This window comes from Zootoca vivipara, chromosome 7 (assembly GCF_965207765.1).
Source record: "Zootoca vivipara chromosome 7, rZooViv2.hap1.1, whole genome shotgun sequence".
NCBI classification, from domain to species: domain Eukaryota; kingdom Metazoa; phylum Chordata; class Lepidosauria; order Squamata; family Lacertidae; genus Zootoca; species Zootoca vivipara.
In genome coordinates this window covers 94,672,551-94,685,548 of record NC_142590.1, presented here as the reverse complement: position 1 = coordinate 94,685,548, position 12,998 = coordinate 94,672,551, and the positions used below count along the sequence as shown (strand labels likewise).

At 55.4% G+C, this 12,998-nt stretch overlaps 1 protein-coding gene across 3 annotated transcripts in view; it reads right to left on the bottom strand.

Moving 5' to 3' along the window:
• Positions 1–493: 493 nt before the first annotated feature.
• The window catches only part of SLC12A5 (solute carrier family 12 member 5), a 97,101-nt gene continuing 84,596 nt past the window's right edge, over positions 494–12,998 (bottom strand). For 2 of the 3 annotated variants that reach the window (XM_088674815.1, XM_035123826.3), the window contains exons 13-26: positions 12,666–12,784; positions 12,299–12,397; positions 11,994–12,113; positions 10,925–11,029; positions 10,288–10,456; positions 9,986–10,181; positions 8,101–8,270; positions 4,585–4,716; positions 4,348–4,455; positions 2,907–3,029; positions 1,540–1,733; positions 1,269–1,283; positions 923–1,056; positions 494–725 (exon numbers count right to left, since the gene is read on the bottom strand). In XM_088674815.1, coding sequence (XP_088530941.1) covers positions 634–725; positions 923–1,056; positions 1,269–1,283; positions 1,540–1,733; positions 2,907–3,029; positions 4,348–4,455; positions 4,585–4,716; positions 8,101–8,270; positions 9,986–10,181; positions 10,288–10,456; positions 10,925–11,029; positions 11,994–12,113; positions 12,299–12,397; positions 12,666–12,784 — 1,776 coding nt within the window. In that variant the 3' untranslated portion in view covers positions 494–633. The remainder of the gene's footprint in view (positions 726–922; positions 1,057–1,268; positions 1,284–1,539; positions 1,734–2,906; positions 3,030–4,347; positions 4,456–4,584; positions 4,717–8,100; positions 8,271–9,985; positions 10,182–10,287; positions 10,457–10,924; positions 11,030–11,993; positions 12,114–12,298; positions 12,398–12,665; positions 12,785–12,998) is intronic. The other variant, XM_088674816.1, reaches the window with a different exon arrangement.

Here is a 12,998-nt window from a genome sequence, read left to right as displayed (position 1 = left end):
GGGCCTCCTGGGGTTGGACTAGATGACCCCGGGGGTCCCTTCCAACTACAATTCTACGATTCTATGAAAGCTGCCCAGCCCCCCTTGCTTTGGGCCCCAGAGGGGGCTTGTCTTGGAGGTGGGTCGCTTCTGCCCCAGATCAGATGGGCAGGGAGGGGAGAGTCCAGCATCGGCAAGGGAAGAAGCATGCTGGTGGCCTCGGCTGGTGCCCTCTCCCCACCTTGGGGGCTGGATTGGGGGGGGCAGGGGGAGCGAGGAGCACACCCGACAAAAGGCAACGATAGAAAAGCAGGCAGGAAGAGGGCAAAGGGCTCGCCGCATTCGAGTCTCCGGCCTCCCGGGGAAGTCATTTAGCTGCCGCCGGCTGCCCTCTGTCCCACGGCGAGCGCCGGCCCTAGAGCCGAGGTCGATCTATGGGTCAGCGGTAGCAGCCGTGCCGCTGGGCGGGAGGCGGCAGCCGCGGTGCTTGGATGGGTGCGCCTGGCACTGCAGTTCAGGTGCGGAGAGACGAGTGGAGCGGCGTTGGGCGGCAGGCCCTCCCTGCTGGCTCTCTGGGAGAGATGGGTGCGGAAAGGGGCAGGCGGGGCTCTCAGGCGGGGCACAAACCTTCGGGCAACGGCCTCGGCCAGCTTCTCAGGAGTAAATGGTGATGACCTCCCTTCCGCCACCGCGCACCAGCAAGACCCGGTCGAGGTGCTCCGTCAAGACTTCCAGGAACTCCATGTCTGGGGAGGGGCAGTTAAGGAGCGGAGGGGCACCCAGGGCAGGCACAGAGCAAAGGCCCCCACCCTGACCCTTGCCCACCCTCCCCACCCTCGTCAGAAGAACCAGGGACCTTATTCTCCTCTCCCATTTGGGGTTCTAAATGCCCTTGTCTGCAGCTTCCCCTCCTGCGTTGCCCTTGCCCCCCTCAAAAGGATACAGTTCTCGTCCCCCTTGCGGTTCCGGGGGGGTCCTGGCATGTTGAGCAGCACCAGCTTGGCATCCTTGGACTTCTTCACGATGGCCTCGTTGAGGCGAATGGCGGTGTGCATCCGCCGGACGTTGGCCTGGTTCCTGCAGAAGACGGCGGGCGGGGGCCTGGTCACTTGGCTCCAGAAGCCTCCTTTGACCCCACCCACCCACCCGCCTGCCCAAGCCCAGCATTGCCCTGCCCCAAGACAGAAGGCAGAGGTGGGGCAGGAAAAAAGCCCGGCCAGAGGCACCCTGAGCCCCCCCGCTCCCCCCCCCCGCGACACAGAGCAGAGCAGCCCCAAGCAAAGACTTACAAGGTCTCCCACTCCCTGGCAGCGTCAGGCAAAGGAAGGAGGAAGAGAGAGAGCTGGTCATTTAGTACCTGGTGCCCACCACCTCCTCCTGCCAGAAGGCATGCCAGGCAACCTCCCTCCCTTGGCACCAAGCCCCCTCCCCTCTGCCCAGCAGCCCCCTGGTTCCCTGTACCCTCAGCACCTCTCCAGCCCCTGCTCAAGTAATGCCCCGGCAGGAACCAAAGTGGCTCCCTCCTGCCCGGGGGGCAGAGGCTGTGGCACCGGGACTCACGGCTTCATGCTGAAGAAGTCCTTGATGCTCTCGGGGCTGACGGGACTCTTGCTCTTGTTCTTCTCGGCCAGCTTGTCTTTCGTCCAGGTGAGGTGCACCTTCTCCGGGGCGGCTTCCGGCTCCGGCTCTGGCTCCGTTTCATCCCCCGGAGACGGGGAGCAGCTGGTGGCGTTTGTGTCATGGATGAGCTGCACCTGGGCAGAGGAGGAGGGCAGGAGAGGTTGGGGTGAGGGCATGGACCCACGGCAGCCCCTCGCAAGGCAGTCCTCAGCCCCAGTCAGGATGGAGGCCATGCCCCACAAGTCTCGGCCTTGGAGAGGCTGGATGGCCAAGTGTCCTCCTGCACTGCTGGGTGGGGGCTGGCCTAGAGTAGCAGTCAAATACAACATTTCCTGTTTGCCCAGAGTGGACACACAGGGGAATGTTGGTCCAGCCAGGAGGACTTCCTGTCACACCTGGTCTGGAGCATCCTCCCCCTGCGTGTGACCAGGTAGATGGGCCTGACCCTGGACACGCAGCCATCTTCCCCTTTCCTTTCACTTTTTCACCTCGTTTCAACTTGATGCCTTTTTGCTGTGTGCTGGCTCTCAGCCAGCCGCACTTGGGCTCATCCCTCACAAGAGGATGAACCCCACACCTTTCTCTGTAACTGTAACTAAAAGCTAAAGCCTGCCTTCAGGAACAAACTGTGAACTGAATGTAAGTAAACCTTGAAACAATAAATAAATAAAAAATTCCTTCCAGTAGCACCTTAGAGACCAACTAAGTTTGTCATAGGTATGAGCTTTTGTGTGCATGCACACTTCTTCAGATACACTGAAACAGAAGTCACCAGACCCTTATGTATAGTCAGAGGGTGGGGAGGGGTATTACTCAGAAGGGTGGTGGGAATGGGGGATTGGCTGATAGGAGTGGTAAACCTGTTGACGACTGTTAACGACTGTTAATGTCAAGGATTTTTTTTTTTGTTTCAACTACGTCAGACCAACACGGCTACCTACCTGTAATAAGTAAACCTTATCCTTCATTTTAAAGAAGACGGTTGTGTCATTATTGTTTTTAAGAAGGAACTAAAGGGGATTTACCAGGAACAATCCAATCTGGACAAGCCAGATGATTCTCACAAATCCATCAACTAGCTTCCTGCTATGCACAAGGGAATGTGCTCTGCTACTAGCTCACGAGTGTGAGTGAGGAAAGACAGTATTTAATCAATATATCCTCTCCTACTATCCTCAACATTCTCCCATTATTTAATAGAAGCACTATTCTGATAAGAGCTGTCCCCCCTCCCTCCCGCTGCCTCTTGCTCTGCCCCTTCCGGCCATTTGAGCCCGGACCCCCAACGCCCCCCTGGGCAACCTCACCTCTTCTTCAGGCTTCTCCTCGTTGTCGCCCACCTGCTCGTCGGGGACATTGAGGCGCAAGCGCGTATTGGTGGGGTTCTTGCGCCGGATGGAGCCGCGTGACTCGTCCGTGATGCTCTGGATCTGGGGAGCAGAAGGGAGAGGGGAGGCCACTGGCAAGGGAGCTGCCCCTAATGGGTGGTACCGGGCTCTGGCTGTGCGCCAGATGTATTATCTGCTGGACGTCCAGCTCATCCTCAGGCTCCTTGTGGGCAAAGGCTAAGATGCCAACTCTAAAGCTCAGATAACATGCACAGCTTTCTTTATATCAAACCCCTCCGCCGTCTGAACATATCCTTAAAATGCCCAGTATCTCCACCCCCCTTGTGAGAGATGCTTTAAGGTGGCGCTCATTGCTGGACAAGAGACACTGAGGTCTGTGTAGTGCCAATTATAGTATACAGGGGAAGAGATGTGAAAAAGATTAAAGACAGGACAGGTAAAAGGAAGTCCTTCTTTACACAGTGCTTAGTTAAACTAGGGCAGGGGTTCCCAACAAAATTTTCTCGAGGACCCCTCATCGAGCCGCTATTGTGACAAGGACCCCCATTAATTCCTAATCCTAAATCTAATTCCTAATTCCTAATCTAATTTTTCAAGTAAGCTTAACACTGATCTTGGAAGGGTTAGGTTCAAGGGACGCCGACGATTTAGGTTCAATGGACACTGACAAGATCGGTTCGAGAGTCACTGACTTACTTGCTTGAACATCAAATGCATTATCTTCCTCTTCATCTGTAGGCCTTTGTCGTTTTAACGAACCACTTTTTAACCAACGGTCCATTTTTAACTACGCGAACTGTAGCTTCCACGAAAAACAACGCTTTGTTTACAAACACTACTGTTTTGCAAAGAGGCAGCGCGTGCCAGGGAGGAGGGAGGGGAATGGAGAAGACAGGGTACCTGTGCAGTAGCGCACCAATGAAGCCGACACGCGCAAAGCATCTTGGGGAGGTGAGCGTTAGTAGAATGCGCGCACTGCCTCTTTGCAAAACAGTAGTGTTTGTAAAGCGCCACCTAATGGCATACAGCAGAACTACTGCCTCTATCTAATTCTAGTTTTGCGCTAGACTCTGTTCATGCAGGAAGCGGCCAAAACAAAAAATCTGTTATCATACAAAATATATTTAATATATTTTTTATTCTAATAGCATCTTGCGGACCCCTCTGGCATAGCTCGCGGACCCCTGGGGGTCCGCGGACCACCTGTTGGGAACCACTGAACTAGGGAACTCCCTTCCACAAGAAGCAAGGATGGCCACCAGCTTGGATGTTTTTAAGAGAGGATTAGAGACATCCATGGAGGATGAGAGGCCTGGGGGGGGGATACTAGCCAGGCTGGCTCTGCTCGGCCCATAAGTGGGTGGGGATATTGCGGCCCAGCAGCCCCACAGCCACTTACCTCGCGCTCCCTCTCCGTCTTGGTGAGGTGCATCTGCTTGAGGATCTGGGAGCGCTGCTCCATCACCAAAGTCTTCTCGTAGGTGTAGGCGGATATGTCACTCTCTTGCTGTGGAAGAGGGAGAGGGTGGGACTAGGGGACTCCTTGGGACAGCTGGCCGGCCCCAGTGAGAAACACGGTGCTGGACTAGACAGGCTCCTGGCCGGACCTAGCAGCCGGCTCTTCTGACGGCCTTACCATCTCCACGACTTCCACCTCGGCTGTGATGCGCAGGTGGTACAGGAAAGTGGTCAGGTCCTTCTTCATCTGGATGCTGTTGTCGTCCATCTGGGCCACGGTGAAGATCCGCATCTTGCACTTGCGCCAAACCTACGCGGGAGGAGAAGGGGTGGTGGAAGCACTGAGCCAGCGCACAGCCGGCTCTGCCCAGCTCAGGGGACTCATTCTTGGGACAAGGCCGGGCAGAACATGGAAGCAACAAGAAATACCAACGCAGATGAAGACGATGGATTATGTGGAACTGGAGAAGCTGACTGGGAAAATCCGAAACCAGCATGATCCAGCTTTCCAAAAACGGGTAAATTTGTACAATATTTGAAGGATCACTGTAAGCAATTAACAACACTAGCAGGGTGTAAGGGGGAGGGATTATAGAGAACCCCCCCCCCTCTCATCAGGAGCAGTCCGTCTCCAAGCAGCCATGAAAGTGCGGGGTCTGAAGGGGCTAGTCAGGAGACGGAGGGGGAGTGCCAGGTCTCTGGCAGCATGGGAGAGCCCTTACTCCTCAGGCGGGAAGAGTGGACAGGGAGAAAACAGATCGTAGACCCTTCCCCCCGACACCGGAATTATGGAGGAGGAGAAAGGGGAGGAGATTCACTGTCCCGAGGCTTTTATGTTGGTCTAAGTTGCAAAAAGGGGCAGTGCCAGATTCTGAAACGGAATGAGAAGACACGAAACCGACAGCTCACTACACTGTAAATAAAGGTAAAGGTAAAGGGACCCCTGACCATTAGGTCCAGTCGTGACCGACTCTGGGGTTGCGCGCTCATCTCGCATTATTGGCCGAGGGAGCCGGCGTACAGCTTCCAGGTCATGTGGCCAGCATGACAAAGCCACTTCTGGTGAACCAGAGCAGGGCACGGAAACGCCGTTTACCTTCCCGCTGTAGCGGTTCCTATTTATCTACTTGCATTTTGACGTGCTTTTGAACTGCTAGGTTGGCAGGAGCTGGGACCGAGCAACGGGAGCTCACCCCGTCACAGGGATTTGAACCGCTGACCTTCTGATCAGCAAGCCCTAGGCTCAGTGGTTTAACCCACAGAGCCACCTGGGTCCCTACCCAGTAATTTACAACATGCACCAATAAAGACTTTTGAAAGACAAGTATGTGGAAGGTCGTTACTCAGGAGTAGTCGTAACAACCCCTGACACAGGGTTTTAAGAAGTCTTGTAATGACAATGATCATTACCTTTTACATTTGCTTTAAAAATGAGATGAGTTGAATGAGAAAAGCATAAAATGGAAGATGTATAAATGCTATAAAAATGAACTTTGAAAGCCATGAGGTGGGCGGGCAGGAAGTTGATAGGCTCATATGAGCAAAAAGTAGAGTGGATAATATGGATGTGTCTAAATATTAAAAATGGAAATGCAATAAAAATATTATAAAAAAAGAACATGGCTGCCTTCCTCCCCAGCAGCCACCGGGAGAGGCTGGAGCTCCAATACAGCCATTTGAGTGCTCATGAGGAGAGTGGATTTGCTATAGGGTGTCCCTGCTGAGACCCCTGCCCTTGCTCGTAGAAGCATAGAACGGCAGAGTTGGGCGGGTACCAAGGGACCATCTAGTCCAGCTGTCCTGGACTGGTTGGACGCAGAGGAACGGTGGGAGGAACCACCAAGGGGAACCCCCAAGGGAATCATAGAATCATAGAATCATAGAGTTGGAAGAGACCACAAGGGCCATCCAGTCCAACCCCCTGCCAAGCAGGAAACACCATCAAAGCATTCCTGACAGATGGCTGTCAAGCCTCTGCTTAAAGACCTCCAAAGAAGGAGACTCCACCACACTCCTTGGCAGCAAATTCCACTGCCGAACAGCTCTTACTGTCAGGAAGTTCTTCCTAATGTTTAGGTGGAATTTTCTTTCTTGTAGTTTGAATCCGTTGCTCCGTGTCTGCTTCTCTGGAGCAACAGAAAACAATCTTTCTCCCTCCTCTATATGACATCCTTTTATATATTTGAACATGGCTATCATATCACCCCTTAACCTTCTCTTCTCCAGGCTAAACATACACAGCTCCCTAAGCCGTTCTTCATAAGGCATCGTTTCCAGGCCTTTGACCATTTTGGTTGCCCTCTTCTGGACACGTTCCAGCTTGTCAATATCCTTCTTGAACTGTGGTGCCCAGAACTGGACACAGTACTCCAGGTGAGGTCTGACCAGAGCAGAATACAGTGGTACTATTACTTCCCTTGATCTAGATGCTATACTCCTATTGAGATGCTATACTCCTATTGAGAAGGCCAGAGCTTACCTTCCAAGTCCCGGATTGCAGAATCCGGGACCGGCAGCCGTGTGACACCGGAAGTTGCGTCGACGTAACTTCCGGTGTCGCTTTGCCCTTCTATGGGCACCAAAAATGGCCGCCGCCGGCTTCGAAAGTCGCTTGTACGCATGTCAGGGAGTGTGTTGACGCAACTTCCGGTGTCGCTCCGCCCATCTATGGGCACCAAAAATGGCCGCCGCCGACACCGGAAGTCGCGTCTATGCACTTCCGGACATGCGTAGCTGCAACTTTTGAACCCAGCGGCCGCCAATTTTGGTGCCCATAGAAGGGCAAATCGGAAAGAAAAAAATGGCCGCCGGCAAGAGAAAATAACGGAGAAAAACGGGAGACGAAGTGATACGGGGGACCACCGGGGAAAGGTAAGTAAAAACGGGGGTTTCCTGGGGAAAACGGGGTACTTGGCAGCTATGGGCCAGAGCCCGGGGGTGGGACAACGATGAGGGGTGAGAGGGAGAAGAAGGAGCAGACCGGGAGGAGGAGAGGTCGAAAGCTGAAGAAGTAACAGGGCTTAGTGAGCAGGAAGAATCAGAGGCAGAAGCTGAAGCAGGAGAGGAGGGCCAGACATGATGAAGAATCACAGGTATCTCCCGCCCCCTGCTGCCATGAGCTCCCCTCCCCCTGGTCTCCCAGAACCAGAAGAGGAATGAAAAGGGTGGAGGAGAGATTGGCGGCATGCAGGCACAGCCTCAGATTGCTTGGGGAAAACCCTGGAGAGGAGAAGGAAGGTGGGGATCTTTGATCTCAACAGCTGATTTCCATGGAGTTAGACCACCGAGAACAAGCTGTTCTGCTCATTAGGCCTGACACTCATCCAAGTCAAGATCGTGTTTTTGCTAATGCAGTGGTTGCAGACGGGATCCATTCCGGAGGTCTGGCCAGATCCCGAGGTTTTTGCTACCGGAGAGATCACTTCTGCGTGCACGTGCAGGGCATACTTCTGCGCATACGTATAAGCAGTCTACTGCTTCTGCGCATGTGCGCGCGGCAAAAATCCGGAAGTATTTTTACCGCTTATGTATCCCAAAGTTTGCATAACTGGAGGGATACGTAAGCAGAGGTAGGACTGTAAAGAGTTAGCTCCATCTTTAAACTGTGTGATTACCGACCGGCACCCTCCTGTGGCACCGACCCCCCGCAGTGCAGGGATCTCAGCTCGACACCCCCTTGCGTCTCCCCGGATACCTTGTGTTGGCGCAGCAGGAAGGGCAGCAGCATCAACATCCCTCCGTCATGCACGATCCACCAGACATCAATGTGGCCCTCTGAGAAGCGTTCCGAGTTGGCCGGGAACATGGCCAGGTTCTTGGCCACCAGGAGGGCCAGGTGCCCAGCGGTGGTCTCTCGCACGAGCTCTGTGGGGCGCAGGCAGGGAGAGAAACGTCACCCACAAGAGGCGGACACAGCAGGACCCCTTGGGCTGAGGGGGGCAGGAACTGGAGCCACAGAGGAGATGGTGGACAGAGAACCAGCGCTCAAAATTTGCACATTTTGCACTTGTGACCAAGCGAAGGTGCCTGGGTGTCGGGACGGCATCTGACGTCTCCATCATCTGGGGGTGCATGGCTGGGGATCCTTAGATCTAGACTGTTTTCACACTCTAGTACCCCATTCTGTAGAATTCTATCTAGACCAGGGGTTGGCAAACTTTTGGGGGGCCGGCCGGTTCACTGCAGCACAAACCTCCTGGTGGGCCAGTGTGTGTGTGTGTGTGTGTGTGCGTGCACATGTGCACATGGCTGAGGGGCTTCTCCCCCCTCTTCCCCAGCCCCTCCCAGCCCCCTGACTACCTAGGGTGCTGCCGAGAGGCAGAAGCTGGCAGCAGCAGCGTTGGAGAAGGAATGAGCAGCCCTTGTTCCACCACCGCCACAAGTCTCTGCCACTCGCAAGGGCAGGCACAGGAGTTGTGCTTGGAAGAGCGGCGGCAGCACGAGCAGCCGGGGGGGGGGGGACAGCTTGCTCCGACGAGGGGCTGCTGGAAATGTGCTCAGCCAGCTCAGCCCAGCCCCCTTCCTCCCCCCGGCCACGCGTCACAGTGAGGGGGGGGAATGTCGTAGGGGGGAATGAATCATAGAATCATAGAGTTGGAAGAGACCACAAGAGCCATCCAGTCCAACCCCCTGCCAAGCAGGAAACACCATCAAAGCATTCCTGACAGATGGCTGTCAAGCCTCTGCTTAAAGACCTCCAAAGTAGGAGACTCCACCACACTCCTTGGTAGCAAATTCCACTGCCGAACAGCTCTTACTGTCAGGAAGTTCTTCCTAATGTTTAGGTGGAATCTTCTTTCTTGTAGTTTGAATCCATTGCTCCGTGTCCGCTTCTCTGGAGCAGCAGAAAACAATCTTTCTCCCTCCTCCATATGACATCCTTTCATATATTTGAGCATGGCTATCATATCACCCCTTAACCTTCTCTTCTCCAGGCTAAACATACCCAGCTCCCTAAGCCGTTCCTCATAAGGCATCAGCGCCTGCACTGCGGAAAAAAAACACCACAGATTCCCCTCGCTGATCCATGGAACCGGCCCATGGGCCTTAGGTTGCCGACCTCTGATCTAGACAATCGGAATGAATTTCCGGAACCAAAAAGGTGCATTGAAAAATACAACTTTCAAACCATCTGTCCCCAAAATGGAACCAGACGTTCCATTTTGGCAACCGTAATTCTGGTTAAGGAGCCACTTGGTGCCTCGCTTATATATCTGAGTTTCTAACACTGCAGAGAACCCTAATGTGAACAGAGAACAGATGAAAGGAAGTGATTCTTCCTGCAGCGCATCATTAATCTTTGGAACTCCCTCCTGCAGGAGACAGCAATGACCACTAACCTGGATTGCTTTGGAAGAAGATTGGGCCAATTCATGGTGGGGGGGGGGAATAGGCTCCCCACCCCCAGCAAGAGGCAGCAAGGCTCCTGAGTACCAGTTGATGGAAACTGCCAGAGAGGAGAGCGCTGCTCTTGTGCTCAGATCCTGCCTGTGGGCTTCGCTGTTTGGCCCCTGACTCAGCAGGCTCTTCTGAGGTCCGTAGGACCCCTCTGCCCTCCCAGCCCCACACCCAGCACGTACCAATGAAGTTCCTCCAGGTCTGGTGGTCTTCCTTGCTGCGCCAGTTGCGAGGCCATCCCACCAGGACGCTGTTGTGCTGCAGCCCCCCCAGGCCGCTGGACTGGATGAGGTGGGACACCCCGTCCCGCACGGAGGACGACGTCACCACCTGGCAGAAGCCCTTCACTTTCTCCGCCTCCATCAGCCGCCGGATGGACTGCGAGGGAGAAAGGGGGAGAGAAGTTGGAGCCCCTTCCCAACCGAGAGCAGGGATTGGGACCCCGCAACCCCCAAGCCCAGGAGTGCCCCTCTGCCCTGCTCACCTCCTCTGCCCGCTGGACCTGGTCATGGTTGTCCAGGAAGGTGCCCTCCAGCACGGAGCCCACGATGGTCAACCCCTTCCCCGCCTTCAGCTGGTTGATGAAGGAGAGCAGCTGCGGGTGCGCCACGTTCTGGTCCTGATCCACGCGGACAAGCACCAACAGCTGCGGCCTGGGAAGGGGGAGGCAGGAGTTGACGCTGGCTGAGCCCTCCTCAGAGTAGACCCGTTGAAATGCAGGGAACCAAGTTCACCACGCCCATCAAGTGTCAGTGGGTCTCCTCTTGAGTAGGGCTAGCATTGGGAGACTCCTGTCCGCTCTCGCTGCCTCTCCTTCCCAGTCCCAAGTCCCCTTCCTCTCCTGCCTTGCCAGCCCCCTCTGCTGCCCCATCCCTTAGGGATCATAGAGCAGTCAGGTTGGAAAGGTTCCCCAAGAGTCATCTAGTCCAGCCCTCTGCCATGCAGGAATCACAGCTCCCCTCAAGCCCTCCTCGCCTGTTATGCCTGTTGTGGTGGGCAGCTGATCCAGGGACCCTGGCATCTCACAGGTGCCCCCCTGGTCTCCCTCCCTCTCCCTCTCCCCACACCCTCCCAGGCACGATTCTTCTTCCGGTCAGTCTGGCAGAGTCCTGCTCCCTTACCTCCAGTTCTTTGTATGGGGCGGCCCTTCCTCCAGGCGCAAGAGGGCATAACGGGCTGCGCTGAGGGACAGGCCCCGGATCCCATCGCCCCACTCCTTCTCCGCTCTGCAAAGTCAAAGATCATCCTCTGAGGCCCTTCTGTGTGCTCCTCCTCCACATGAGAACAGAGCCTATTCTGTGGTGGCTCCCTCGTTGTGAAATGCCCTCCCCAGGGAGGCTTGCCTGGCACTTTCACTTTGTCTTTAGGTGCCAGGCAAAAATGTTCCTCTTCAACTAGACCTTTCACTGATTCAACTCTTTGGGGCCTCTTAAGAGTGTGCGGTGTTGCTTTTGTTTGTTACTAGGTTGTGTATTTTTGTGTTTTGATATTATTATGAGTTAGGATTTAGCCAGAAGTCTGATTAAACTTTGCCAAACATGGAAACCCCCCCCCCCCTGGAGTTACTTGTGCTAAGGAGCCAAGGGAAGCTTGGTAGAACTAGCCGGATGGGCCATTAGCAGGGGACAGACAAACTCCAGTGATGGCCATCAAGGAAACCATCAGAGGGCAAGACTGCCAGGCAAGGGGGAGAGGAGGGACCCCTTCTTTGTGGGGTGCTGGTGCACAGAAGCCAAGGCCAGGGGAGCTCCTTGCAGTCAGTTTGAAGCGAGAAGGAGACGGAGGGCAGAGGGAGAGAGGCAGAGGGTGGCATTTTGCTGTCCTTTGCATCCAGCGCTGACCCTCGTAGGAGGCTAATGCGCTGCAATCCCTCCATAGAGGAGCATCAATAGAGTGAGATATCCCAGAAGACAACACAAACCCTGCCTGGGGGATATAAATGGAATAATGGGGAGGGAGGGGTCAGGAAAGGTGGAGGAGAAACCACCACCGCCCCCTCTGCCCTGGAACTCGCAAAGCAGTGGAGTGAAGGAGGAGGCTCCCTCCTAAATGTCCTTTAGGATTGCAGAGCTGGAAGGGACCCTAAGGGACATCTAGCCCAACCCCTGCAATGCAGGGGTCACTTGGCCTGGCTTCTTCCCCCAGAAAAACACCCGGCACGACCCCTTAGCCCCCGACCCGCCAACTTACCCTCGATATTCAATGTATTTGTAGATGAGTCCGGCAATCAGCATGGCCACAAGCGCATAGTACCAGGAGCAGATGAACATCAGGGCCAGGCAGAGGCTCATGCCCAGGAAGGAGAGGGTCCTGTGGGCACCGGGGGGGGGGGGAGAGCTGAGCTGAGCCCAGAGGAGTACTGGCAGCCACCCAGGTCTCCCTTGCCAACAGGAGGCTCCTCTCTCCATTCGGGACCACCCAGGGCCATCTAGGCCAACCCCCTCACTGCACCCCAGGAAGGGCAGCTAAAGAATCCCCAGCCCTTCACCACTCACCAGTGGTAATACCGAAACCGCGGCCGCCAGTTGGGGGTCCTCAGCAGCGTCTGCACCGCGCAGGCCAGGTTGACAAACATGTAGCACATCAGGAAGAACCTGGGGGGGGGGAGGAAGTGAAGGCCTGAATGTGGGGGGAGAAGGAGAGAGGCTCACAGCCACCCCTTCCCAGCGCCTGGCAGGAACTGTCTCCCGTGGGGTGGGAGGGGGGGCAGCACTGGCAGGCAGAGGAGGGGGTGCCCGAGCTTGGGCGATGCTCAAGACATGGAGAGGGGGCAGTCTGGCCTCTTCCTGGGTGCTGGAGAGAGACCCCCTGCCCCGTGTTCTCAGGTGGGCCCCAGAGATCCCAGGAGGGGGAGGGGCGTACATGGAGAGGATTGGGGCCACCTCGTCCAGGGAGGCAATGAGGATGCCTATTTCGCAGATGCAGGCGGTGAGCAGGAGGGCCCAGGTGGGTTCCCCGTTGGCCTTGCCGTGCCCAAAGACCTGCGGGGAGAAGAGAGAAGGGTCAGGAAAGGGGGAGGGGGAGACACCCCTGGGAAGAAATGGCTGCAGCACCTGGGACCTTTTGGGTTGGAGAAAAGGCGATCGAGAGGCAGCACAAGAGAAGTTTTGTGAAATGACGGCTGGCCTGGAGAAAGTGGAGAGAGAGGGAAGGCTCTTCTCCCTCCAATGAAGCAGAATGGGGGGAGATTCAGGA